Here is a 25,312-nt window from a genome sequence, read left to right as displayed (position 1 = left end):
GGACACGTTCAGGAGCGTTTCACTGAAGGAAGCATCCTTCCGCTCTCAGCGGGCCCGCCTCAATTCAAACCGGGAAGATGGCGGGCATTTCTGAGTCGGTGCTGGTCTCAGCCCCGCAGGATCAGAACAGCTCGGCCGCCTCAGACCCCCAGGTCACGGCCTCCACCTCTTCCCTAGAGGACTTCCGAGTGCGCTGCACCTTGAAAAGGGCCGTGGTGGAAGTGATGGAGATGTGCGGTCGCTTCGTGCAGGAGCTCGGGGTCGCGCTGCCAGAGGACGTCCGCGAGCTCGCCCTGAGGGACGCGCAGTGGGTACGGACCGGCCCCCCTGCTTCCTGGCCCTCACTCCACTCAGCCTGGCTCCGGGCTTCGCCCATGTCAGGCCTCCGCTGATCCAGCGATGGCCCAGATTGAGAGGGAAATGCCAGGGAAGGCAGCTGGATGCTAGTGCCACCTGGGTGCTTCTTGTCCCTTGGACATACAGGGCAAACACGTATGCAGTCTTAAGAAACAGGCGGCGTTATACCCATGTATTTTATTATGTACAGTACTATACATGTAAATAAGGCATCACACTTTGCTTTCATACTAAGCTTTAGAATCAGATGGCTTATGTTTTACAAAACATCTCCTTTGGTACTAGCCGTGGTGTAAATGTTTGTTCAGTAAGGACAAAGTGGGTCCCAGCGCATGTTTACTGTCTGGTATGAGGAATTCTCCAGGACGCAGTAATCCTCCAAGTCAGTCACTTGGCTAGTCTTTTGGTCTTTGCGTTTGTTTTTGTTTGTTTTATAGCATTGTGTGAATGCAGGAAAAACGTTTTAAGTCGAAAAGAGATGGAGAAGCTGTCGTGATGTTAGTGCCACCCTGGGGCCACTAAATTTTATTAAGCTCTAGCCATGCTGGACATGACAGTGTGCGTCCAGCATTTGGGAGACAGATGCATGCAAGGCTGACCCACACGGTGAATTCCAGCCAGGGCTGTGTAGAGATACCGTGTGTGTGTGTGTGTGTGTGTGTGTGTGTGTGTGTGTGTGACCTGCCCCATCTGCCTTTATAACTCTTTTCCCCTTTCTTCAGTATTTTGTAAAACCATGAGTATGAAGGTTCTGGGAAGCAGATACTGGCCTATATGTAGGGGAAATGCAGCATATTTGTGACCAAATGACAACAGTCAGAGTAAAAATAGAGGTTATCAGTCTGAAAAAAGAAAACAAAACAAAAACAAACAAAAATGAGGAGTGGCCGGAGACGTAGCTTGCTCCTAAGAGTTCTTGCAGCACGCACAGACAGGCTGAGTGAGAGAGCAATGAAGAACTCTTCCCTGGATTCCTGGATTCTAGCTTTGTGTGCAGTAGCGCTTATGTCTCATGACACTTTCAGTAGTTGTCTTGGGAGATGGCTGTGAATAAGAGGGTTTGTCTGATTCTAAGAAAAGAAAAAAACAAATGTGGTTTGTTGTCTTCTTCTTCTCCTCCTCCTCCTCCTCTTCCTTCTTCGTCTCTTCCTCTTCCTTCTTCTTCTCCTTCTCCTTCTTCTCCAGATCAGGCTGACCTCAAACTTAGCCACCTGCCTTTAAAGATTTATATTTATTATTATGCACACAGTGCTCTGGCTGCATGTACACCTGCAGGCCAGAAGAGGGCATCAAGATCACACTATAGATGGCTGTGAGCCACCATGTGGTTTCTGGGAATTGAACTCAGGACCTCTGGAAGAGCAGTCAGTGCTCTTAACCTCTGAGCCATCTCTCCAGCCCCCGGGATGAGATCTTAAAGAGAATTAAAAGTGGGTGTTTGTAGAGAAGCTTTGACTATGTGGATGCACCTCCACGTAAAACTGAGTAACACAGTAACATTCTTTAAATACATTTTTAAAATTTTAATTATATTCTATGTGCATTGGTATGAAGGTGTCAAAAGCCCCTGGAACTGGAGTTACAGACAGTTGTGAGCTGCCATGTGGGTGCTGGGAATTGAACCCAGGTCCTTTGGAAGAGCAGACAGAACTCTTAACCACTGAGCCATCTCTCCAGCCCCCACAATAATATTCTTAAAGATTCGTGAAGCTGCAATGAGCATTTCAAAGGCAGTTTGTATTTGCATTTAAACCTTGAGAGTTTAATATAATAGGAATTTTGCCCTATAAAATGGCTTTTTCTCCTTTAGTGCTGAGGATTGAATGCAGGGCCAGTGCAGTCACTACTGTGTGGTGTGAACTGTTACTGATGGGACCAGTGCAGTTATTACTGTGTGATATGTGTATTTAGCTGTACTCCTAACATATTTTTTCATTGTTTCTAGCCTGTTAAACAGAGAGATTCTGTTACTGTTTTGCAAACATGTCTGAACTCAGTATTTAGAATCATGTTGCTGACTTGGCTACTGTGAATTTATTGCAGACTTTTGAGTCGGCTGTGCAGGAGAATGTCAGTTTTAATGGACAAGCCTGGCAGGAAGCTGCAGATCATTGTTTTATGGGTATGTGACTTAATTTTTTTTTTTTTTTCTGTCTTTAACTTTGTTTTTCTTTTTAAAGAGAACTCAGGTTCTCTGGAAGAATATCCACTGCTCCTAACCTCTGAGCCCTCTCTCCAGTCCCATCTGGCCTTAACTTCTGAGGTTGTTTTTTTTGCAGCTAACTTTATTATTCTTTCTTTCTTTCATTTATTTATTTATTTATTTTTGGTGTTTCTAGATAGAGTTTCTGTGTGCAGCTTTGCCTGTGCTGGAACTCACTTGTAGACCAGGCTGGCCTCAAACTCAGAGACCTGCCTGCCTCTGCCTCCTGAGTGCTGGGATTAAATACCTGCCACCCTGCCTGCTAACTTTATTTTAAATGCTATTTTATAATCCCTGTTTACATTGTTTCTCTGTGGTTTAAATAAGAATGATCTCACTAGGTTTATCTATTTGACTTCATAGTCATCAGAGAATGGCACTATTTGAGGAGGATTGAAAGAATTGTTTCAACTGGAGGGTGAGCTTTGAGGTTTCAGAAGCCCATGCCAGGCCCAGGCCACCCCCCCCCAACCCCCCACCCCATCACCACCACCCATTTTGTGGATCGGGATGTAGCTCTCCACATGCACCATGCTCCCCACCATGATAATAATGGACCAAGCCTTTGAACCCGTAAGCAAACCCCCTATTAAATGTTTTCTTTTATAAGAGTTGCCTTAGTCAGGCTTGTAAGCCCCTCAGAGCTAGAGAGTGGCCAGGCCCATCCTACAGAAAAACAAAACAAAACAAAACAAAACCCACCAATCCATGAGCAATCCAAGATCAATGCAAGATCAGGCTACCCTGAGAGGATTTGCCCCCAACAATTCTATGTAAAGCCTGCCTCCTGCCCAATTCTGTTTTGTTTTGCTTTATTTTGTTTTTTCGAGACAAGGTTTCTCTGTGTAGCCCTTGCTGTCCTGGAACTTGCTCTGTAGACCAGGCTGGCCTCAGACTCACAGATCCGCCTGCCTCTGCCTCCCGCGTGCTGGGAGGGTTGAAGGCCCGGCCTGCGCAGTTCTCTGCTGCTTCCCTGCTGTCTTTTTCTCTCCCAACAAATTTCTTGAGTGAGGTGCATTGTGCAGTGTGACTTTGTGGCATTCCTCGGCTCCCAGGATACTTTCTGCTCTAACACAGCAATAGAACAGTGACTGTGACTGTATAAACATCTCACTTCCTGTGTAGGGTGTAGCACATGTAGGAGTTGCTCTGTCCTCCCACCCTGAGGGCTCAGGGTCACACGCATGTCCTCGGCTTGGGGGCGGGCCCTCCTACCTGCTGAGCCGTCTCCCTGGCCTTAGCCTCAGTTATTTTAAAAAAACAATTGTGGAGTAAAAAGAAAAAAGTAATGTAGATTATTGAACACAGCCCAAGAGAAATTCAGTGGGTACCTTGATCTATCCTGTATGGTATCTGATATCCTAAAAGGTCTGCCATCTGTCCTTCAGACGCTTCTGCCAATAAGCTCTTCGGGGATATTGTAGATTTACCACCAGTTTAAAAAAAAAAAAAGGCCCAGAAAATCCCTGTACATCCTTATAAAGCAGGTTATAGATTTGCATTGCTTAGATGATACTTAGATGATACAGTGAAATGTTTTTACATGTAACGTTAAGCCATATGAGTCATGCAGAGGATGCCACAAATTTTTGTTTTGTTTTGCTTTTCGAGACAAGGTCCCTGTATCCGGCTGTTCTGGACTCACTTTGTTGACCAGGCTGTCCTCAAACACATAGAGATCCACCTGCCTCTGTCCCTCAAGTGCTCCCCCTCTGAGTGCTGGGTCACAGGCGGGCACCACCACATTGGGCTTAGACTTGATTGTACCTTACTAGTGGTGCTGGCATGCCTACAAAGAAAGGTCAGAGTAGGAAGGAAGCATCAATAGGAGGAGAATGACCAGTTAGAGAGAAGAGGCAGGTGTCCCTATACCTGAAGGGCTGTCCCGACAGGCCACATGTCTGCCTGGCCCTCAGGGCCGAGTAGCATCGCTGATGACATTCATTGCTTTGTGTTTACATTGTCCCATTGTTTGGGCTGATTATAGGCCCACTAGCAGCTCTCTGTGCCTATAACTTTCTTCTTAACAGTAGGAGAGTGCTTTGCCTAGAAAAACTTCCTTTATCTCAGAGAAGAGTAGGCCTCCAATGGGTACTAACTTACCCAGGCACCTCAAGTCACAGCAGGACTAAGCGTATCCTCTGCCACTGGGGCCTGACAAGGCAGTGGCAGGCAACAGAGTAAGAGACATGCCCTACTCCCACTGTTAGGGGACACACATGTTGACCACACTGTACATCTGCTACATATGTGTACGGGGTCTAGGTCCAGTCCACGCATGCTCTTTGGTGGTTCAGTCTCTGTGAGCCCCATGGGCCCAGGTTAGTTTACTCTGTAGGTCTTCATGTGACCTTGACACTTCCTGCTCCTTACAGCCTTCCTCCCACTCTTCACAGAACTCCCCAAGCTCTGCCTCTTGTTTGGCTGTGGGTCTCTGCATTATTCTAGGCTTCTGTCTGCAAGCATAGCAGGGTATCATTAATAGTGACAGGGGCTTCCTCTCTCCCACAGGGTGGGTCTCAGGTTGGGACAGTCACTGGTTTGCCATTCCCTCAGTCTCTGCTCCGTCTTTACCCCTGCACTTGTTGCAGGCAAGACAAATTTTGGGTCTAAGGTTTTATGCGTGGTGTCCCCCTCTCTCCACCAGAAGTCCCAAGTGGCTACAGGAGGTGGCCCCTTCAGGCTCTTAACCCCCACTGCTAGAAGTCTCAGCTAGGGTCACCTCCCATGGACTTCCAGGAACTTCCCCTATGCCAGAGATGGCCCTCACCACCAATTTCCACTCCCTCTTCTGGTTCCCCCACCCTCCCCTGCTCTCCACACACCTGATCCCCACCGCATTATCCACCTCACCCCCTCGCCCACCCAGTTCCCTTCCTCCATCTACTTCAGATGTTTATTATTTCCTGTTCTGAGTAAGATTCAGCATCTTCCCTTGGGCCCTCCTTGGCAGCTTTGGGTCTGTGGATTGTAGTATGACTATCCTGTGGTTTATGGCTAATATCCACTTATAAGGGAGTACACACCATGAGTGTCTTTCTGGGTCTGGGTTACATCACTTAGGATGATCTTTTCTAGTTCCATCCATTTGCCTGCAAATTGCACGATTTCCTTGTTTTTAATAGCTGAGTAGTATTCCATTGTGTAAATGTACCACATTTTCTTTATCCATTCTTCAGTTGAGGGACATAAAAACTACATGGTATTGGTATAAAAAAAGGTTGGCCAATGGAATCAAATCAAAGACCCAGAAATAAACCCACACATCTAAGGGCACTTGATTTTTGACAAAGAAGCAAAAACCATACAATGGGAAAAAAGCATCTTCAAATTATGCCGGTCTAACTGGATGTCTGTATGTAGAATAGAAGAATGCAAGCAGATCCATATCTATCACCTTGCATGAAACTCAAGGCCAAGTGGATCAAAGACCAACATAAAACTGGATACACTAAATCTAATAGAAGAGGAAGTGGGAAAGAGTTTTGAACTCACTGATACAGGAGACAACCTCCTGAACAGAACACCAACAATCAGTCTCTAAGATCAGCAGTCAATAAATGGGACCTCATGAAACTGAAAAGCTTCTGCAAGGCAAAGGACACTGTCCATAGGACAAAACAGCAGCCTACAGAATTGGCTTGGTTTTGTTTTGTTTTTCCGAGACAGGATTTCTCTGTGTAGCTTTGGCTTTCCTGGACTCACTTTGTAGACCAGGCTGACCTCGAACTCACAGCAATCCACCTGCCTCTGCCTCCCAAGTGCTGGGATTAAAGGTGTGTCCCACCACAGCCCGGCTTTGGCTTTTGTTGTTGTTGTTGTTATTGTTTGAGACAGGGTTTCTCTGTGTAGCCTTGGCTGTCCTGGACTCACTTTGTAGACCAGGCCGGCCTCGAACTCACAGAGGTCTGCCTGCCTCTGCCTCCCAAGTGCTGGGATTAAAGGTGTGCGCCACCACTGTCTGGCTGGCTTATTTTTTTGAGACAGGGTTTCCCTGTGTAGCCCTAGCTGTCCTGGAACTCCCTCTGTAGAACAGGCTGGGCTCAAACTCAGAGATCTGTCTGCCTCTTCCTCCTGAGTGCTGGTATTAAAGGTATGGGTCACCACCACCCAGCCAGGAACAGAGATTTTTTATCTCTTGTGTTTATTGAGATTTCCAAACTCCTGCACGTGATACCACTCTGCCAAGAGTAGGTAGACTGTGTGAAGCAGCCTCACAGCCGCCTTCCTCCCATGGTAACTGCTTTGGATGGGCTTGATCACAGAAAGTGTGGCCAGGCAAATTTATAAGGACAGTTCCTGGAAAGCAGAAGTGCATAGGTTTTCAGTAACAGATGCCCATCGAGTGCTTTGCTGTTTGTTTATACATCTCAGCTTTGCAGAGTCTGCCCTTGGGTGGCACCAAGAAATGGTTTTCCTAGAAGATTGCACTGTAGATGAAATGGCTCAGCAGAGAACAGTGCTTGCTATGTACGCTTGGGTAGAAGTAGAAAGAGAAAACAGATTCCAGAGTTGTTCATTGACCTCTACAAGTATGTGCCTCCTCCATCATACACACATAATTTTTAAAAAGAATTTTTATTAAAATGTGTGCTATTCTTTGTAGGGCAGTGACTTCACTTTTCTTTTTCTTTTTCTTTTTTTTTTTTAAAGATTTATTTATTACATATACAGTGTTAGCGGGCAGTGGTGAGGCATGCCTTTAATCCCAGCACTCGGGAGGCAGAGGCAGGTGGATCTCTGTGAATTTGAGGCCATCATGGCCTACAAAGTGAGTCCAGGACAGCCAAGGCTACACAGAGAAGCCCTGTCTTGAAAAACAAACAAAAAATACATATACAGTGTTTTCCTGCAGGCCAGAAGAGGGCACTAGATCACATTGTAGATGGCTGTGAGCCACCATGTGGTTGCTGGGAATTGAACTCAGGACCTCTGGAAGAGCAGCCAGTGCTCTTAACCGCTGAGCCGTCTCTCCAGCCCAACTTCACTTTTCAGATGAGCCTAGTAAACCTTAAAGCTCCTTATTTCAGAGAGAGTTCCATATTTTCCTCACGTGTCCTCCAAAGAAGCTGCAGAGGAGACTCGGTCAATGTCTGCTGCAGGAGTGAGGGGCTGCACCTACTGCGCGCGTCAGCTAGATGTGCTGTGCTGACGTACATAGACCAGCTCTCAGAATGCTTTAGAAACCTGCCTTCATCAGACTTCTTCCTCATCAAGCTGCTTCTGCCGGTGAGATTAGCCTAGGCTGGCACAGTAGAGCTCATGCTGTAAGCCGCTTACCTGAGGACTTGGGTCTTTAGGAATCATGGACTACTTAGAATTTCTTACTTTTTTTCTTTGAGAACTGGGGATTGAGTGCAGATCTCTACCAGTGCCAGGCAGACGCTCTCACCTCTGAGCTACCTTCCCAACCTGCTATTGTTGAATTATTATTATTACTACTACTACTACTACTACTACTGTCATTTTGATTTTTCATGGCAGGGTCTCTCTGTGTAGCCTTGGCTGTCCTGGACTCGATTTGTAGACCAGGCTGACTTCAAACTCACAACCATCCGCCTGCCTCTGCCTCCCGAGTGCTGGGATTACAGGCCTGCGCCACCATGCCCGGCTTAAATTTTTTTTCCCAATGAGGAAATTGTGTCTGTGAACACTTAGTTCTTTTAGGGTAATTCATTTCTGTGCCCTATCTTAGACCTTCTGAGTCCAGATTTACACACTAGTAACACACTCCTTCTGCTCCAGCTTGCACGCCACTGTTTTAACTCCAGGGAAGATTTGATAGAACAGTTGTTGCTAAATGAGAAAGTCCCCTGTGTCACCGGGCCTTTCATTTTGTTCCTGCCCCTGTCCAGGTGAGTCTGATCTCAGCGGGCACTCTTCTCACTGCTGCCATCGCAGGTTGGGTTGGCACAAAGTGAAAGCTTGTGCCTGTATGAGTTGCCTTTTGCAGTTTAGTTATTGGTGGGGAAGGGGGCAGAAAATGGACTCAGGGCCTGCCCATTCCAAGCACACACTGAGCACTGAGCTGCACCTCAGCCCCTTTCCCTGTTATTTATCCTGTGTCATTTGGATCACTTCTGTTTGGAGAAACTCCGTGTCTGTACAGTTTTCTTTCCCAAAGATTTTCCTCCCTGACCCCTTTTCATCCATTGCCTTTGTTTTTGTTTTTTGTTTTTTGTTTTGTTTTGTTGTTTTTGAGACAGGGTCTCTCTGTGTAGCCTTAGCTGCCCTGGACTTTCTTTGTAGACCAGGCTGGTCTCCAACTCACAGTGATCCGCCTGCCTCTGCCTCCCGAGTGCTGGGATTAAAGGTGTGTACTACCGTGCCATTGCCTTTGTTTGCACCTAGATTCCAGGCTTAAATGTCATGACTTCAACTCCACTGGTAACTGTTTCCTTGTTCTGTATCTGTGTCTTTCTGCCCTGTTGCATGTATCAGGTTACCAGTGCTGTCTCTGGGGCGTGCTGCCTGTCTTGTATTTCCACAGGTGCTTCAAGTTGATCAGTGCAGCGATGAGGGCTCCATTAGTTTGCCATGCTATTTTCTTTAATTATTTTGTGAATTGAGCTTATATAATATTTCCATACTAACAATGGACTTTTCTGAAATAGATTCTGACATCAAAATGCTTGAAGATGAATTTGATGAGCTCATAGTAGATGTGGCAACAAAACGTAGGCAGTATCCCAGAAGGATCCTCGAGAGTGTCATCAAAACCTTGAAGGCACAGCATGAGAGTCTGGTAAGATGTTTATATTTAAATCCTTGCACAGTGTTTTACCACAATAAAAATTACTTTTCAAATAGTGCAGTTTGGCCTTGAACACCTGATCTTTCAACCTCCACCTCTCTGGTGTGCTGGGATCATAGTATGTGCCACCACACCTGGCTGTCTCAGCATTCTAGATAGGCTTGCTTTTTCCTGTAGGTGTCAGTCACCATGCCTGTCATGTGACAGATTTATTAAAATTGGGACAAATGCAAATTAGTCCTAGATTAAACCTGAATCATAATTCAAATGAGGCAGGCCCAGAAGCAGTTTAGACTGGAGTGTAATGCTGAGGAGATTTGCTGGGGAGACATTGCCCCACCCCCACCCCAGATGACTACATGCAGGCCTTAGATTGTGCAACCCTCTTTGCCTCTTTGCCTTTCGTTTTTTAAGTCAGTAGAACTTTCAAGTGTGACACTTCCAGTAGTTTCTCCTTCAGTAATGTTTTAGGGCACTAGAGGTCTACATTTGATCTAAATATTCAGAGTCATATTGTGATAGGGAAAAAGAAATCCTGGAATGTTTCCTCTTTTTCACATCTGTCCTTAAAGAAAACCCTTCCAGCCAGGTGTGGTGCCACAGGCTTTTAATCCCATCACTCGGGAGGCAGAGGCAGGCAGATCCTGAATTATGAGGCCAACCTGGTCCACAAAGTGTGTCCAGGACAGCCAAAGCTACACAGAGATGCCCTGTCTCAAAAAAAGAAAGGAAGGGAGGGAGAGTGAGAGAGAGAGAGAGACAGACAGACAGACAGACAGACAGACAAACAGACAGACCCCGTCCCAGACTCCAGGAAAAGTGCTTGCTGTGTGTTGATCGCATTGTTCCTCCCTCCTGGCTCACCTCCCTAAAGAAAACCCTTAGAGTATTCAGTGAGGCAAAGGGTGGAGAGCGCGAGCTGCAGGGCAGCAGTGTGTTGCCCCCCCACTCTTTCACACTTTGCCTCCGGGTGTGATTGAGCAAGAGTAAGAAGGAAGGTTTCCTGTTTCCTTCTGCCGGATTGGGGAATGCCCAGCTGTCCCTGTGTGCCACAGGTGTGCACAGTAATTGGCTGCTGTGGTCATCTGGCCACTTTTTAAAAAGGGTTCTGTGGAAATAGGAAATCTGAGTTCCAAACCTTTGCCCTGAACAAACTTCCATCACACTGTGGTCATTACCCTGTATTTTATTTTAATTTAGCTTTAGTTTTAGTTTTTCAAGACAGAGTTTCTCTGCATAGCCTTCGATATCCTGGACTCACTTTGTAGGCCAGGCTGGCCTCGAACTCACAGCGATCCACCTGCCTCTGCCTCCTGAGTGCTGGGATTAAAGGCGTGAACCATCACACCCAGCTTTACCCTGTATTTTAAACACCACTGCACCTTCACTTTGTCTTTCTGATTATAATTTTCATAGTGTTACTTTGTACTGTATGCAGCAGATGGCAGTACATAAAAAGTTTTCAAATCTAAGGACTCTGTCCCCAAGAGTTCAGGATCCAAAAAGAGAAAAACCTGGAGGCTGGCACTGTTGACTGTGCGCTTGCTCGCACTGGCTGAAAGAGCTGCTTGTTTATCTGAGGCATCGCGTGTCTAAATGAAATGTTTTCGTTTGTGCTGTGTTTAGAAGCAGTACCGTCCTGTTGTACATCCCTCGGACCTGAAATGTGACCCTGACCCAGGTAAGCCAGTTGGAGAATGTGTCGAAAATGATGCTCCCTCTATAATGGTCCCAGCTGTGAGCATCCTCCTCCACAGCCAGTGCGTAGCACTTGCTTTTGGATTTTATAACAGTCTTTGTCATTGTGTGATCATCCTTTCTCCGATATTACGGGCCCAAGCATTGGATGCTCCCGACTGCAACTGCTCCGCTGTCTCTGTGCTTCCACAGGAACTTGCGTCTCTTTCTGTATTTTTTAAAAAAGATTTTATTTATTTATTGTATATGAGTGCTCTATCTGTATGTACCCCTATGTGCCAGAAGAGGACATTAGATCATGTTACAGATGGTTGTGAGCCACCATGTGGTTGCTGGGAATTGAACTCGGGACCTCTGGAAGAACAGACAATGCTCTTAAGTGCTGAGCCATCTCTCCAGCCCCTCTTTCTGTTTTGCTGTAGGTTTCTTTTATTGTTTTCATGTGTTCAGATTCTGTCTTTAATATGGTCTGCCTGGTTTTGTCAATTTTTGTTATATTTTTATATCATCTTCTTGAGTTCATTTGGTTCAGTCCCAGTGCTGATAAATATAGCTAGGCCACAGTTGGTGAGTCCCACTTAGATTCAGATCATAATCTTGTCCTGTGGAACTCGGTTATTTTCTAGTGTCTGGTTCCCCAGATCCCCCTTGGGGAGCCCTGCCTGGACACAGTGCCCTTTATTCTCTTGCTCTGTCTCCCAGTTCGGACATGGTGTGCTGTGGCTCTGTCCTGTCAGTGTCCCTATGAAGTTGTGGCTGCTCTACATGTGACCCGGCCACACAGTCTGTAAAACGCTTCTGGAGCAAGAAATGGACCTCTGTGCCGCTGCCTATTGATAAGCACGCCCCACGCCCAGGGTTTCTGCTGACAATTTTAGTTCTGAATAGCAGATAGAATTCACTGTTACGACTTTTTTCTTGTCCTGCTGAGAATAGAACCTGGCCTGCTACACGAGTGCTTGCCAACGCACCACATCCCCAGGGGGCTTTGGGTTTGGTTTGGTTTGGTTTTTGAGGTCGGGTCCCATTATGGCGCTCAGGCTATCCTTGAACTCACCGTCCTCCCGCCTCCCCCTCCTGGGTGCTGGGATTAGGTATGAACCGCCATGTCTCACTCAGTAGTAAGTTTTTGTACTTGGTGATTTATCAAGCAAGTTTTCAAAATTCTGAAATAACTATTGTTTTTAATTTTATGCCTTCCTTGTGGGTGTATGTACTTCTTGCTGGTATGTTCTTAGGCTCCTTAGATAAAGGTTGTGAAAGGCCAGCTCTGAGTTTCTAATCTGTCTTTGCTCTTTTATGTTTATTTGCTTTCATCATGTTGACTATATTGGACTCATCATGACCCCAGAGCAGTAGAAGACTGAGGTGCATGGGATCACAGATGTGTAACCTGTTTTCATCTTCAGAAAGAATGCTGACTGCATTCCCTCGGTGGCCTCCTTAGAAACCGAGTCAAGCCAGGTGTCCTGTGCATGCTTGCTTGTTTGTGCTCAGGAAATACATTGGAAGTAAATAGGAAGCTCTCAGCTGGCACATTTCTGCTGAATCTGCAGGCTTTTGGAGGTTCATGTTCCCTTGTTTAGTCAGCACACTGACCCGGAAGCAAAACTTGGCCTTATTACCCAATCTTTCATTTCCACTTTTTCATTTCCCCCAGTTTTAGAGAGCAGGCAGCTCGGGAAGAGTGTTCTCAGGGTGCTGAACTTCCACATTTTTTAAGGGCACACCCCCCGCCCCCGCCGGGCTATTTTCTGAGTGTTTACTGATAAGATGTGGCTCTTGTTGTCTGGAGCAACCCTGAGCAGTCGTTAGTATAAAGTCCTGAGGTGAGGAGGGTCTTTCCCCACTGCCCGGCACTAACCATACAGTGATGGTAGAGGTGCGTTAAGTTTGTCTATAGTCACACTGCGGTCTAGGCTGGCCCTGCGGGTTCAGCTCCTGTTTGCTGGCAGTGCTGCCTGGCTTCCAGCACTGCTGAGTCTCGGCAGACACTCAGAGCAAGGATATGTCAGAGTCCACATGCGCACCTAGGCTGAGAGAGAGAGAGACAGACAGACAGACAGACAGAGACAGAGAGATTGTTTTGGAGGTAAGTATGAGTGCCTATGGCCAGGGAATACAGATTTAGGCTACTTCAGATTTCATGTTACAGTGTGGTAACAGTTGCTTGGCATTTTGTGATAGCAGAGAAAACCATAAACCGAGAGGCTGTTGGGGTCCATCAGTGGAAGTGCCAGCAGGTGGCTCCTCAGGTGCACTCTGACAGCACCTGTTAGCCTTTGGGTTGACAGAGCCTGGGCTCTGTTTACAGACTTTGTACAAAGACATCAGGCCACTGACAAAGGAGGGCACACACCTGGAAGGCTAAAGATGGCTGGGATGGTGTGGCTCTTGGCTTGAAACATCTTATCCTTTCCCCCACACACTTAGTAAACTAGTCAGCCTTTAGAAGGCTCCCTGTGAGGTGCTGTTCTTCTAGGAACTTTCTGTTGACCTTGGTAGAGTGGTACACACTGGCTCTAGGGGAACCCACCCCATCTCTTAGATGGCTCGGGCCAGCCACCAGCACTAGGAGACTCCCGTATCAAGACTGCTTCCGTGTTCTTCCCAGATACAAAACACAGCTGATCGGCTTAGCATCACTGGGATAAAGGCAGCAAAATGCTGAGTTTCCTTAGCAAGTATTCATGCTGGAAAATGATGTTTTTCTTAAAATTTTATTAACTTCTTGTGTATGTTTGTGCAGACAACACCTGTGCGTGCCACAGCATGCATCTGAAGTCAGAGGATGACTTACAGAAGTCACGTTGTCCAATTGGCAGCAAATGCCTTTTCCTGCTGAGCCATCTTGCCAGCCCAGGAACTAATCCTGCATATATACAGCATAGCCACATGTTTAATGAGTAGTGAGTTTTGTTCACTTTGGGGTTCTGATTTTGAGACAGGATCTTGCTAATGGTCAGGATGACCTGGCATGTGTGGTCCTCTTCTCCTTGCTGCCTGCCTTCTGTACTGAGGTCACAGGTGGCTGTCACCTTGACTGACTTGTAGAGATTGTGCCTGTTTCCCCCCACCCCATCTTTATTTTTGAAAAGTCTTTCTTTGGTTCTATTCCTAGAAGTATTGATGGCTTGGGTTTTGCTTTATCTTGTCTTATTTGCTTTTATTTTTTGTTTTTGAGACATCATATGTCTCTGGCTGGTCTGGAACTTGTTGTGTAGACCTGGCTGACCTCAAGTTCAGAGAGACCCGCCTCCTCTGCCTCCCAGGTGCTGGGATTACAGATGAGTACCACCACGTACTGCAGAAATGTTTTAGTTTTGAAAGGAAAGTATTTAATTTGCTTAATTAAAGAAAGAAGAGGTATTGTAAATCCAGAGTTAGACATTTAATTTCAGAATGGCACAGGGCATATTTTTATTCCAAGAAACTTTCATTATGCTGGAGCTGAGTTTTGCCCATTTGCAAATTACATTTTTTTTTAAAGATAAATTAATTTTTGTGTATACAGTGCTCTGCCTGCATGTACACCTGCACACCAGAAGAGGACATTAGATCTCATAGATGGTTGTGAGCCACCATAAGGTTGCTGGGAATTGAACTCAGGACCTCTGGAAGAGCAGTCAGTGCTCTTAACCTCTGAGCCATCTCTCCAGCCCGTGAATTACATTTTCAGGAAGATAGTATATGATTTCTGGTAAGGTGATATTTTTTAGAGAGCTACAGTGGATTCCAGAAGATATGAGTTCTAATTCTATCCCATTGCAGTTCCCTTTCTCGGGTTATTTGTAGAAGGAAGCCATGAGATATGCTCTGAAATGGCCTAACAATGACAGACTGTGTGGTGACCACAGCAGTCCACACAGCACAGGCTTCAGGGGGGGACAGACTGTGTGGTGACCACAGCAGTCCATACAGCAGAACAGGCTTCGGTGGGGGGGGGGGTGTGTCTCTGAGTTCTTAGCTGTCATAGGCAGGTTCCTCAGAAGCCTCATTTGTATTCGCCAGCTTCACCTTTTGTTTTGTTTTGTTTTAGACAGCATCTTTCTATGTAGTCCTGGTTGTCCTGGAGCTCGCTATATAGACCAGGCTGTCCTGGAGCTCGCTATGTAGACCAGGCCGTCCTGGAGCTCGCTATGTAGACCAGGCTGTCCTTGAGCTCGCTATGTAGACCAGGCCGTCCTGGAGCTCGCTATGTAGACCAGGCCGTCCTGGAGCTCGCTATGTAGACCAGGCCGTCCTGGAGCTCGCTATGTAGACCAGGCCGTCCTGGAGCTCGCTATGTAGTCCAGGCTGTCCTGGAGCTCGCTATGTAGTCCAGGCTGTCCTGGAGCTCGCTATGTAGTCCTGGCTGTCCTGGAGCTCGCTATGTAGACCAGGCCGTCCTGGAGCTCGCTATGTAGACCAGGCTGTCCTGGAGCTCACTATGTAGTCCAGGCTGTCCTGGAGCTCGCTATGTAGTCCAGGCTGTCCTGGAGCTCGCTATGTAGTCCTGGCTGTCCTGGGGCTCACTATGTAGTCCAGGCTGTCCTGGAGCTCGCTATGTAGTCCAGGCTGTCCTGGAGCTCGCTATGTAGACCAGGCTGTCCTGGAGCTCACTATGTAGTCCAGGCTGTCCTGGAGCTCGCTATGTAGTCCAGGCTGTCCTGGAGCTCGCTATGTAGTCCAGGCTGTCCTGGAGCTCGCTATGTAGACCAGGCTGTCCTGGAGCTCGCTATGTAGACCAGGCTGTCCTGGAGCTCGCTATGTAGTCCAGGCTGTCCTGGAGCTCGCTATGTAGTCCTGGCTGTCCTGGAGCTCGCTATGTAGTCCTGGCTGTCCTGGAGCTTGCTATATAGACCAGGCTGTCCTGGAGCTCGCTATGTAGACCAGGCTGTCCTGGAGCTCGCTACGTAGACCAGGCTGGGATTAAAGGCATGTGCCACCGCTGCCTGCTGTCCACTAACTTCACCTTTAATCTCTGTTATTCTTGTAGAAAAAGGTCAGTCTGCTCAGCCCTCACATCTTACACCATGTAACTGCCCTGCAGTGTAAGCCACTGCTGCTGCATCCCTTCCAATGTGACCGTTGCTTCTCTCTCTGTTCTGTCCTATCTATCTCTGATTTTCTCCCAGAACTGTAAATTCTGAGGTGTGGTAAACACTTGAGGTTAGATAGGGTTTCTCTGTGTAGCCTTGACTGCCCTGGACTCACTTTGTAGACCAGGCTGGCCTCAAACTCACAGAGATCTGCCTGCCTCTGCCTCTCGAGTGCAGGGATTTCAGGTGTGAGCTTCCCGCACCAGGCTCTGTCAGTCTTGTTTGTAACCTTCCATCTTCCTATTGCAGTCTTTCCCAGCTGCCCTCACCTGCGTGATCGTATCTGTCCCTTTCACCTCTATCCTGGGAATTTCCTCACTCCTCTCCTGCTGTGGATCACGTTTCCTGGTTCCTGTTTTCTCCTGTTTCTGGTTTATTTCCTTATTTGGGTAGAGTGTATCCTGTCCACCTACCTACCTCTGACCCTGTACTCCCCAGTCCATTTGCCATCAGATCCCTGTTTAAGGCAAACTTTCCATAGTACAGTCAGTTCCTCTGTGAGCTGATGTCACCAGCTCTGATTGAGGAAGTGTCCACTATCGTGTCTGTGTCCTGTCATATCTTTCAAGCACCTACTCTGAAGTTCTGTGATCACCACTAAAGATCCCAGGACTAAAGAGAGAGCACAGTCTGTGTCCCGGGAAGTTCTCAATGACTGGGGGGAGTCCAAGCTTCTCACTGTTGTCCATACTGCCCTCTAGTGGCTGTTCTGGAGAAGGCGGAAGCTATTTGGAGGTAAAGGATGGTGTGGCCACACAATATGTATATATTAAAGACCTTCGCCATCTAGGTACTTAAGTGTGATAGCTAGAAACATGATAAGCATTTTAAACTATTTTCAAATGTGCCTTATTACGTTTTCATGTACACAGTAAATACAAGAGATTATCCAAAAACCCTGTACTTACATGTAGTCTATTGTGGTTTTTCAGGTCAGTAATTGAGCCTGCTTCTTTAAGTTTAGGAGTATTTTATCTGGAAGAGAGTAAAGTGAGGAATAAGATGTATCGGATACCCCAGAGACCTGAAGGTCTCCCCATAGGCTTGCCTGGTAGCCAAGTGTTTAACACATTGGCCTTTGAGGAGCATTCTAGACTCACTGGTATGTTACAGATAGCAACTCACTGAGAGTTTTAATTGACACTTAGGACTAAGTGCATTGACTTGATAGCATACTGCTCTAATGTTGGATTGATTGCCTGTTACTTAATAAATTATCTCAGAATTGAACAGCTTAAAACAATAAACACGTGTTATAGCCCTTGTGATTTCTGAGGCCGTTAACCTGGTAAAAGGGGCTTTAGTTCCTCAAACCACAGGAACTGTAAGTTACTAGTCCTGCAGAGAGGAAAAGGACCTCATGCATATGAGTGTGCACACTGAAGTGGCCTCGTCAGGCCATCGTCAGGCTAACTAATGTGCACAGGGTTGCTGTACTAGGATTCTCTAAAGGAACAGTGGATGGAATGAATGTGAGAGAGAGTGAGTGAGAGTTATTGAGTGACCCGCAGCTGTGGCCTGTGTAGTTTCACTATGGCTGTCTCCCGACGCAAAGGCCAAGGTAGCTGTAAAGTCAGTTTCCACTGATTCCTATAGAGCTGCTGCTCTTCAGTCTACATTGAAATCCCAGAGAAGTGGGATCTAATAACAGTGAAGGAGTGCCTCAGCAGCAGGATGGATAAACTTGCTAGCAAGAGTGAGAGGGCAAGCAGGCAAAGAACAGAAGCTTCCTTCTTCCCTGTCCTTTCATGTGGCTCCCATCAGAAGAGGTCCAGATAGGGTGCGTCTTCCACTGGCAAGTGATGGAATTAGGAAAACCCCTCCCAGACTTATAATCACGTCATCAACAACAATTAGCCATAGTTGTGGTAGAAATACACAAAAAACTTAGCATGTGGGGCTGGAGAGAGGACTGAGCAATCAAGTGCACTAGCCGCTCTGAGAAGGAGGCAGGAGTTGGGCTCTCCTAACCTCTTTCAAGTCCAGCGTCAGGGGATCTCACAACCTTCTCTGGCTGCTGTGGACATGTCATACGTGAGTGCACACACACATGTGGACATGTTCATACGTGGACACACATAAACAAAACAGTGTGCCATCACTGATAGACAGCCAGGCTTGTGCACCAGGGTTGTGGAGCAGCCCACTCCCCAGAAGGAAACTCTGCAGGCGTTGAACAGTCTCCCATTTCCCTTCCTGGTCCCAGGCAAGACCTGGCTGCATTCTGACTCTGGCTTTGCCTGGTCTAAGTGCAGCCCCGCAGTGCGCACCTTCCCGCAGTGTCTGCTGAGGTGTTTCTAGTGCTGCTTTACTCTTTTTGTGCCTGGTGAGTATTTATCCTCAGCATGAGACACCCTAGAGTCACTGGGAGCCAGAACCTCAGCTAAAGGATTACCCCGTGAGGGGGCTCTGTGGCCGTGACCGTGTGGCATTGTGTCTTGGTGATTAACACAGGTGGGCCCAGGCCTGTGGTGATGCCATCCCTGGGCTGGTGGCCCTGGTTTGAATAAGAAAGCTGGCTATGCATGAGCCAGTGGGAGAGCAAGCCAGTAAGCAGCATTCCTCTTGGGTTCCTGCCTTGGCTTTGCTCAGTGGTAGATGGTGACCTGTAGGTGAAGTCAGATAACACTTACATCCCCCAGCTGCTGGTGGCAACTGGCTTAGTCAGGTTTCAGCTGCCATGAGAGACCCCATGATCACAGCAGCGCTCACATTTAGCTGGGGCTGGCCTACAGTGTCAGAGGTCTGTCCAGTGTCGTGGTGGGCTTCACGGTGGCTTGCAGGCAGATAGAATGCTGGAAAGGTAGCTGGGATCTGGATCAGCAGGCAGCAGGGAGAGAGAGACGGTGGGCCTGGCTTGAGCATTTGGAACCTTAAAGCCTACCCCAACTGACACACTTCCTCCAACAAAGCCACACCTACTCCAGCAAGGCCACACCTCCCGGTAGTGCCACTCCCTAATGACCCAGCATTCAAGTATATGAGCCCCTATTCAAACCACCATAAAATGACAGTTAGCAGAGCATCAGGATCAAGCTAGAATGGGGTTTCCCCTGGTGACTGCTGGGTCTGGGATGTGTGTCAGGGCTGGCGGCTGGCGGTGCGCATTGCTTCCACTTCCTCACGACACTCTTCTGTCCTTTATTGCAGGTGGGTGTTAAAATCTCCACCTGTTACTGTCAAACTGTTTCTTCAGTTTTGTCAGCTGTGATACCATGTATTTTGGGGTTCTCTTTGTGGTGTGCTTATGTTTACAGTTGTTAGAGTACCAGGCATGGTGGTACACGCCTTTAGTCCCAGCACTTGGAAGGAAGACACAAGTGGGTCTCTGAGTTTGAGACTAGCTAGGTCTAGAAGAGTGAGTCCCAGGCCAGCCAGGGCTGTGCAGAGACCTCGTCTCAAAAGGAGGTGGGAGGGAGGGAAAGAGGAGGGCAAGGGAGGGAAGGAGGGGCGGGTCAGGGCCCTGTAGAGATTTGGTTCCTGCTCCCAGCTCCAGCCTGGGTGCATCTTAGGCCAAGGTCGTAAAGGAACCCACTCAACACCACAGTTGCTCTCGAGACTGGCAGCCAGCAGCCATTTCATTCAACCTCTGGGTGACTCAAGGCACTCTGCAAGAGGCAGAGAGAGGCTAATTCCTCCAGCCGGACTCCGAGGTTTTAGATGTGGCTTGTCTCTCTTTCCTTTCTTCTCAAACAGTTCATAAAGTAGAGCTGGGCGTGGTGGTGCACATCTTTAATCCCAGCACTCGGGAGGCAGAGGCAGGTGGATCACTGTGAGTTCGAAGCCAGCCTGGTCTACAAAGCAAGTCCAGGACAGCCAAGGCTACAGGACTCCTTGCCACGCTGCCTCTCAGTTTCCAGCCTGGCAGCCAACTTAACACAGGGTGATGGCCTTTCCATTTATCTTGATGAATTAAATACGACATTGACTTTGGTAGATTACGAAGTACTTGGTCACGGTTGGCGCACACCTTTCATCCCAGCACTAGGGAAGCAGATCTCCTTGAGTTTAAGGCCAGCCTGGTCTACAGACTGAATCCAAGGACAGCCAGGGCAGGAGAAACTCTGCCTCAAACAAACAAACCAAGATTAGAAAGATTAGAATAAGGTGAATCGTCCTTACAGATTTCTGTCTGGATTGCATCTAAATGTCTTTATGATTGGCTAATTAGATAAAGAAGCTAAAATACTGTTTGGTGGTTTCTTGCAGCTTCTCGTGTGGAAAATTTGAAATCCCGTGGAGAAGACATAGCTAAGAAAATCAGTGACGCCATGAAGGTAAAAGCCGTGCTAAGTATGTAGAGTGGGAAAGATCGGTGCTCACCATCGGGCACAGGTGTGTTTGGGGCTGCAGGAGGCGGCTCAGGAGTCCCATGGGAGCTCCATTATTAGGTTCCATTTATCAGGTGCCTACTGTGTGCCAGATAATCTGCCTGGCAGGTACCCATTTATCAGGTGCCTACTGTGTGCCACATAGTCTATGTGGCAGACACTTCCTGGAAGCCAGGTCTTCTGCTGGCTTCTCCAGTGGGTCATACTGTATGAGCTGTGTTGGCAGCTGGTCAGACACACTGGGATAATACTGCTGGTAACAGTTATGGACCGTGTGTCTGCTTTACGCTTACTGTCTTATTTCATTCTCTAGGTATGTTAGCCCCCAATTTATAGATGGGAAAACTGAAGCACTAAGCCTAAAGAAGTTGCCCAGCCAAGTGACTGAGCCAGGGGATCTGGCTTTGGAATTTGTTCTTGTGTTGTTTCTGCTTTTGTACTGGGCTTGAACCCAGGTCTCACAGATGCTTAGCACATGCTGTGCCCTGAGCTGCTCCCTCGCCAGGGAATTTTGCTCTTAATCACTGTATTACACTATTCCAGCTGCAGAGCCTCAAAGCCACAATGACATGGTTTCTAATGGGACATTATTTTATCTAAATATAAGAACAAATTCCTGGTACATAGAAATTAGTTTTAAACTCTTGCCGAACTTTCTCAGTTCTGAAACACACTTTCTGTGGCATTACTTTGTGGTTTGTGTCAATTCTATGTTTTCTGATAATTGATCATTTTGCTACTTTTATCCTATTCTCGATCCAGCCTCGGTGGGCCAGGCACTGAGCCTGCTTCAGTTTTGTAACACAGCATGACTGACACAGATGGGGTCAGTCATGTACTTCCTGTCGGCTGTGTCTGTCATGTTCTAGGCATGGAGTCCGGTTCTCTGTTTTGAGGACACGGCCTCACTGTGTCCCACAGGCTGGCTTCAATCCAGCTGTAGTCACCGAGTGCGGGCATTACATTCCTGTCCTGCCATCGTGGGCCACGGTTGAGTTCTCAGGCAGAGTGAGCGCCCCAGAGTCTAAAACGCTGGCTGTCCCACCCATTGCAGCGCCTGCTGCCGCTTGCCTTGGTCAGGACTCTACAGCACGGCGGCACTGGGAAGTCGTAGCTCTGAATTTCCCTTGCTCCTATCAAACTTAACATCGCCACCAGGTGTGGGAATGACCCATATGGTCGGAGTCTTAGCTTTTAATTAAAATCCCTCCACTTAAACAGCCAGATATGTATAACCGCACGGCACCAGGTCTTAGCGCTAGACTTGAATTAAAGAATTACATCCTGGGAATTAAAGAATGAACAGTGTGTCCATGTCTGTGTATAGTGTGCCTGAGTCTGTGCGTTCACCTTTCAACCTGAGGTCTTCCTTCCCAAGGCTTTGCCTGTGCTAATTGAGCAAGGAGACGGCTTTTCCCAGGTGTTAAAGATGCAGCCTGTCATCAAGCTACAGAGGATCAACCAGGAAGTCTTCTCCAGCTGTTATGGGAAAGCAGATACCAAGCCTGACAAGATTGTCACACAAGGAGAAACCACGCCAACTGAGACTGTAGCCAGGAAAGCCTCAAACGTAGTGCTAAAGAGAAAGCAAGCCCCGGACTGCTCCCAGAGAAAGTGCTACCCGCTGCGGCTGAAGAGAGTTAATCTCGATATATAAGCTCTGTTTGTTGGGGAGCTGAAAGTTAGTGCTCTCAACATTCGGTCACAGTCTGAGGCCTGGGAGACGTCATGTAAAGTAGCAGTGACAATGTGCAGGTACAATGCGCTGTGGGGGTTCGTGGGCTGTGGTGGGATGCTGAACTTCTTCCCGCGTCTCCCTGTGCAGTAGGAAAAGCCCTCGCAGTGTTGCACACCTGTCAGTGTCCTCACATGCCATCAGCTCGGCTGCCTTCCCGTTTTCCAGGCTTCCCAGGGGGACATGCTCGAAGGGGTTTTCTTGATGTGCAGCTCTCTCTTGTGCTGCTTAACTCCGATGGTGGCTGTTCTGACCATGCCTTTTATGGCGTTAAAGTTCAGTGGTTGATTTCACTTCAGAAGTGCCCAAACAGGCAAGGCTAGGACACCAGGCTGTGTGGCAGCATGGTGGGTTTCCAGGGAGCGAGTGCTGTGGGGCAAGATGGGAGAAGGAGCTTGGAGACGTGCCCAGATGAGTCTGCCTGAAAGGCCTGTTCCACACGCATGCTCTGCGGTGATGCTCAGAGGGGCTTAGACTGACCAGCGAGTGCCCGGCATGGATGTGGCTGAAGCACTTGCTTATTAGTAGTGAGCTTTGAGAGGTGCTCAGTCCTCAATGCACAGACTAGGTGACGGGGAACCCCAAGGATATTTGGGGCCCACTACAACAGTTCTTTTCTTTTTTTTTTTGGTTTTTTGAGACAGGGTCTCTCTGTGTTAGCCTTGGCTATCCTGTACTCCCTTTGTAGACCAGGCTGGCCTTGAACTCACAGGGATCCTCCTGCCTCTGCCTCCCGCATGCTGGGATTAAAGGCGTGCGCCACCACGCCTGGCGCACAACAGGAGTTCTTAATGAGGGTTGTCTTCCCAGGCACCTTTGCTAATAATGAAGATGCTTTGCCTGTTGTAACAAGATTTGGGGGGGGGGGGGTGTTGTGGGGGGAGGGTGCTGCATATGTCCCAGCGGATGACACAACTAACTTTTTGCCCCAAGACCAGTGACGCTGAGGTGGAGAAGCCTGCTGAAGGAGAGCAGGCCAACAGCAGAAGGAGGTATGATTTTTGCAGCTTTCCCAACAAGTCTGGGAAGGGCTGTTTGTCACATTGCACTTAACTCTTGTCAGAGCACCCCACTGTCAGCCTTCATAAGACAACTGTATTTATGATCTTACTGTATATAACCAGACTGTAGAATGTATATATATATTTTAAAAAGTCTCCAAATTAAAAAAAAGTTAATTCTAGTTGCATTTTCATTGAGTTTTAAGGGATGCAGGTGGGTAGAGTTAAATGACGTCATGGCTTGGGCTTTGCTCTGAAGTGTGTAAGCAAAGAAAAGGGATGAAGAGGCAGGCTAAGCAGATGTAGGAAATGTTGGTGGCATTGAGCCTCTGTGATAAAACAGTTACTTTGGGCTTTGAAAGTGTGTGTGTGTGTGTGTGTGTGTGTGTGTGTGTGTGTGTGTGTGTGTGTGTGTAGCAGCTGGATAGATGAGACTTGAGAAGCTTGCCCTGCAGGCAGGCGCACAGTGCTGAGCACCAGTGCCGAGCAGGCCTGCGCTGTGACGGGAGTTACGGCTTCTTAGGCCATGGCTTAGCAGGATGAGGGTCCTGAAGCTAAGAACCCACTTAGAGCTGAGGGGAAACTGAAAGTCTTCTGTCTGCTGGAAAAGGGAGACTGAGTCAGAGAGGGCATTTAAATTTGCCGTGAGGGCTGGAAAGAGAGCTCAGAAGTTAAGCGCTCTTTGCAGAGGACCCAGGCTTCATTCCCAGCACCCACACAGTGGCTCACAGCCAGCCACCTCTAACTCAGGTCCGTGGGATATGAAGCCCTCTGCTGGCCTTCCTGGGTACTGCACACATATGGTTATAGGCAAAAGGCCCATACTCATTTTTAAAAATTCTCTTAAACAAAAGGCCAAATCTAGCCTGGTTTTCTCCTGAATAGAGGCAGACACCCTCACTCCTATGTCCTTCCCAATAAATTTCTTATTAAAAAAAAAAAAAGCAAAGCCAAATCTAGGCCCCAGGAAGAGAGAGCCCTCAAGAAGACTTTGCAAATTCTTAAGGGCATCAGTTGAGGGCTGGTGAGATGGACCAGCCTGTGAGAGCACCTGCCACCAAGCCTGACACCCTGACTTTGATCTCCATGGTCCACATGGTGGAAGGAGAGAACAGACTCTCACAAATTGTCCTCTGACCTCCACAAGGCACAATGTGTCACAAACACACACACACACACACACACACACACACACACACACACACACACACACACACACACCCTTCCTTCACTTTTGAGATGGTCTCACTATGAAGTCCTAGCCTGGAACTCACTATGTGGACCAGGCTGCTCTCAGGTCCTTGAACTCACAGATCTGCCTGCCTCCTGAGTGCTGGGATTAAAGGCGCATGCCAACCATGCCCCACCATAAAATGCCACTGGTTGTGCTGGACTCTGGGTGCAAATACTCAAGCCACTGGGTGACTTACTTGAAAGGTGGTGGAGTAGGTAATGTGCATCTCAAAGAGGAACACGGAAGCAAAAACATGGCCAGAGCAGCACCAAGTGCTGGTGTATGAGTGTGGGGTTGCCTGGTCCCAACATGGGAGCTTGTGATACAAAAATACATCTTTCTCACCAGGTCGGGGGAGAGGGTGGGCTGTGTCTGTTAATTTTTTAGGAGCAAAGCCTTGTTCTGTAACCTGAGCTAGCCTGAAGCCTACTGCATAGCCCAGGCTGGCCTGAAGCCTACTGCATAGCCCAGGGGGTTGAGGCTCCAGGACCCCAAATCCAGTCCCTAAGGCTGGGGTTTAAGTGCCTTTGAGGGGTCATCAGTCCCAGTAGGCCCACATCTTCAAAGCGAATGTGTCCTGACCCCACCGTGACTGCTTGGGGCCACTGTGCCAGGGACAGCCTACTGATGGGGGACAGCCCACCAGGCCTCTGTTCAGGAGTATGAGGAAGATGCCAGAGGTTTGCCATATTTATGGATTTGTGGTCCCTCTTCCTGTCATAATTTCTGTCAGAGATCTGTCCAACTCCCTGTCCCTCACCACCACACCTGGAAGCCCTGGGAGTTGATTCAGTTTTGTGGTGCTAGCAGTCAAAGCCAAGGTCTTGGGCACAGTGAGCAAGCATCTGCCACTGAGTTCATGCTCAGTCTACACCATTGGATTGCTGAAGGGGACAGCAAAGTGCCAGTATTCCCACA

General features: G+C 47.9%; 1 protein-coding gene across 2 annotated transcripts; it reads left to right on the top strand.

Annotated features, from left to right (window-relative positions):
- Window positions 1-28: 28 nt before the first annotated feature.
- Window positions 29-23,303, top strand: NSL1 (NSL1 component of MIS12 kinetochore complex). 2 transcript variants are annotated; one of them, XM_084788679.1, is made up of 6 exons: window positions 29-311; window positions 2,401-2,479; window positions 9,175-9,305; window positions 10,941-10,995; window positions 20,303-20,370; window positions 21,788-23,303. In XM_084788679.1, exons 1-6 carry the CDS (start codon window positions 78-80, stop codon window positions 22,079-22,081), a joined length of 861 nt encoding a protein of 286 aa, XP_084644805.1. In that variant the 5' UTR covers window positions 29-77; the 3' UTR covers window positions 22,082-23,303. The 2 variants fall into 2 exon arrangements, with proteins under 2 accessions (XP_084644805.1, XP_084644806.1); XM_084788680.1 differs by having other exon boundaries at window positions 30-311; window positions 21,803-23,303.
- The last annotated feature ends 2,009 nt before the right edge of the window (window positions 23,304-25,312 follow it).

The sequence above is a fragment of the Acomys minous genome, assembly GCF_964271855.1.
Source record: "Acomys minous genome assembly, chromosome: 1".
NCBI lineage: Eukaryota > Metazoa > Chordata > Mammalia > Rodentia > Muridae > Acomys > Acomys minous.
The sequence above is the reverse complement of the archived record's forward strand: the minus strand, read 5'-3'. Positions and strand labels throughout refer to the sequence as shown.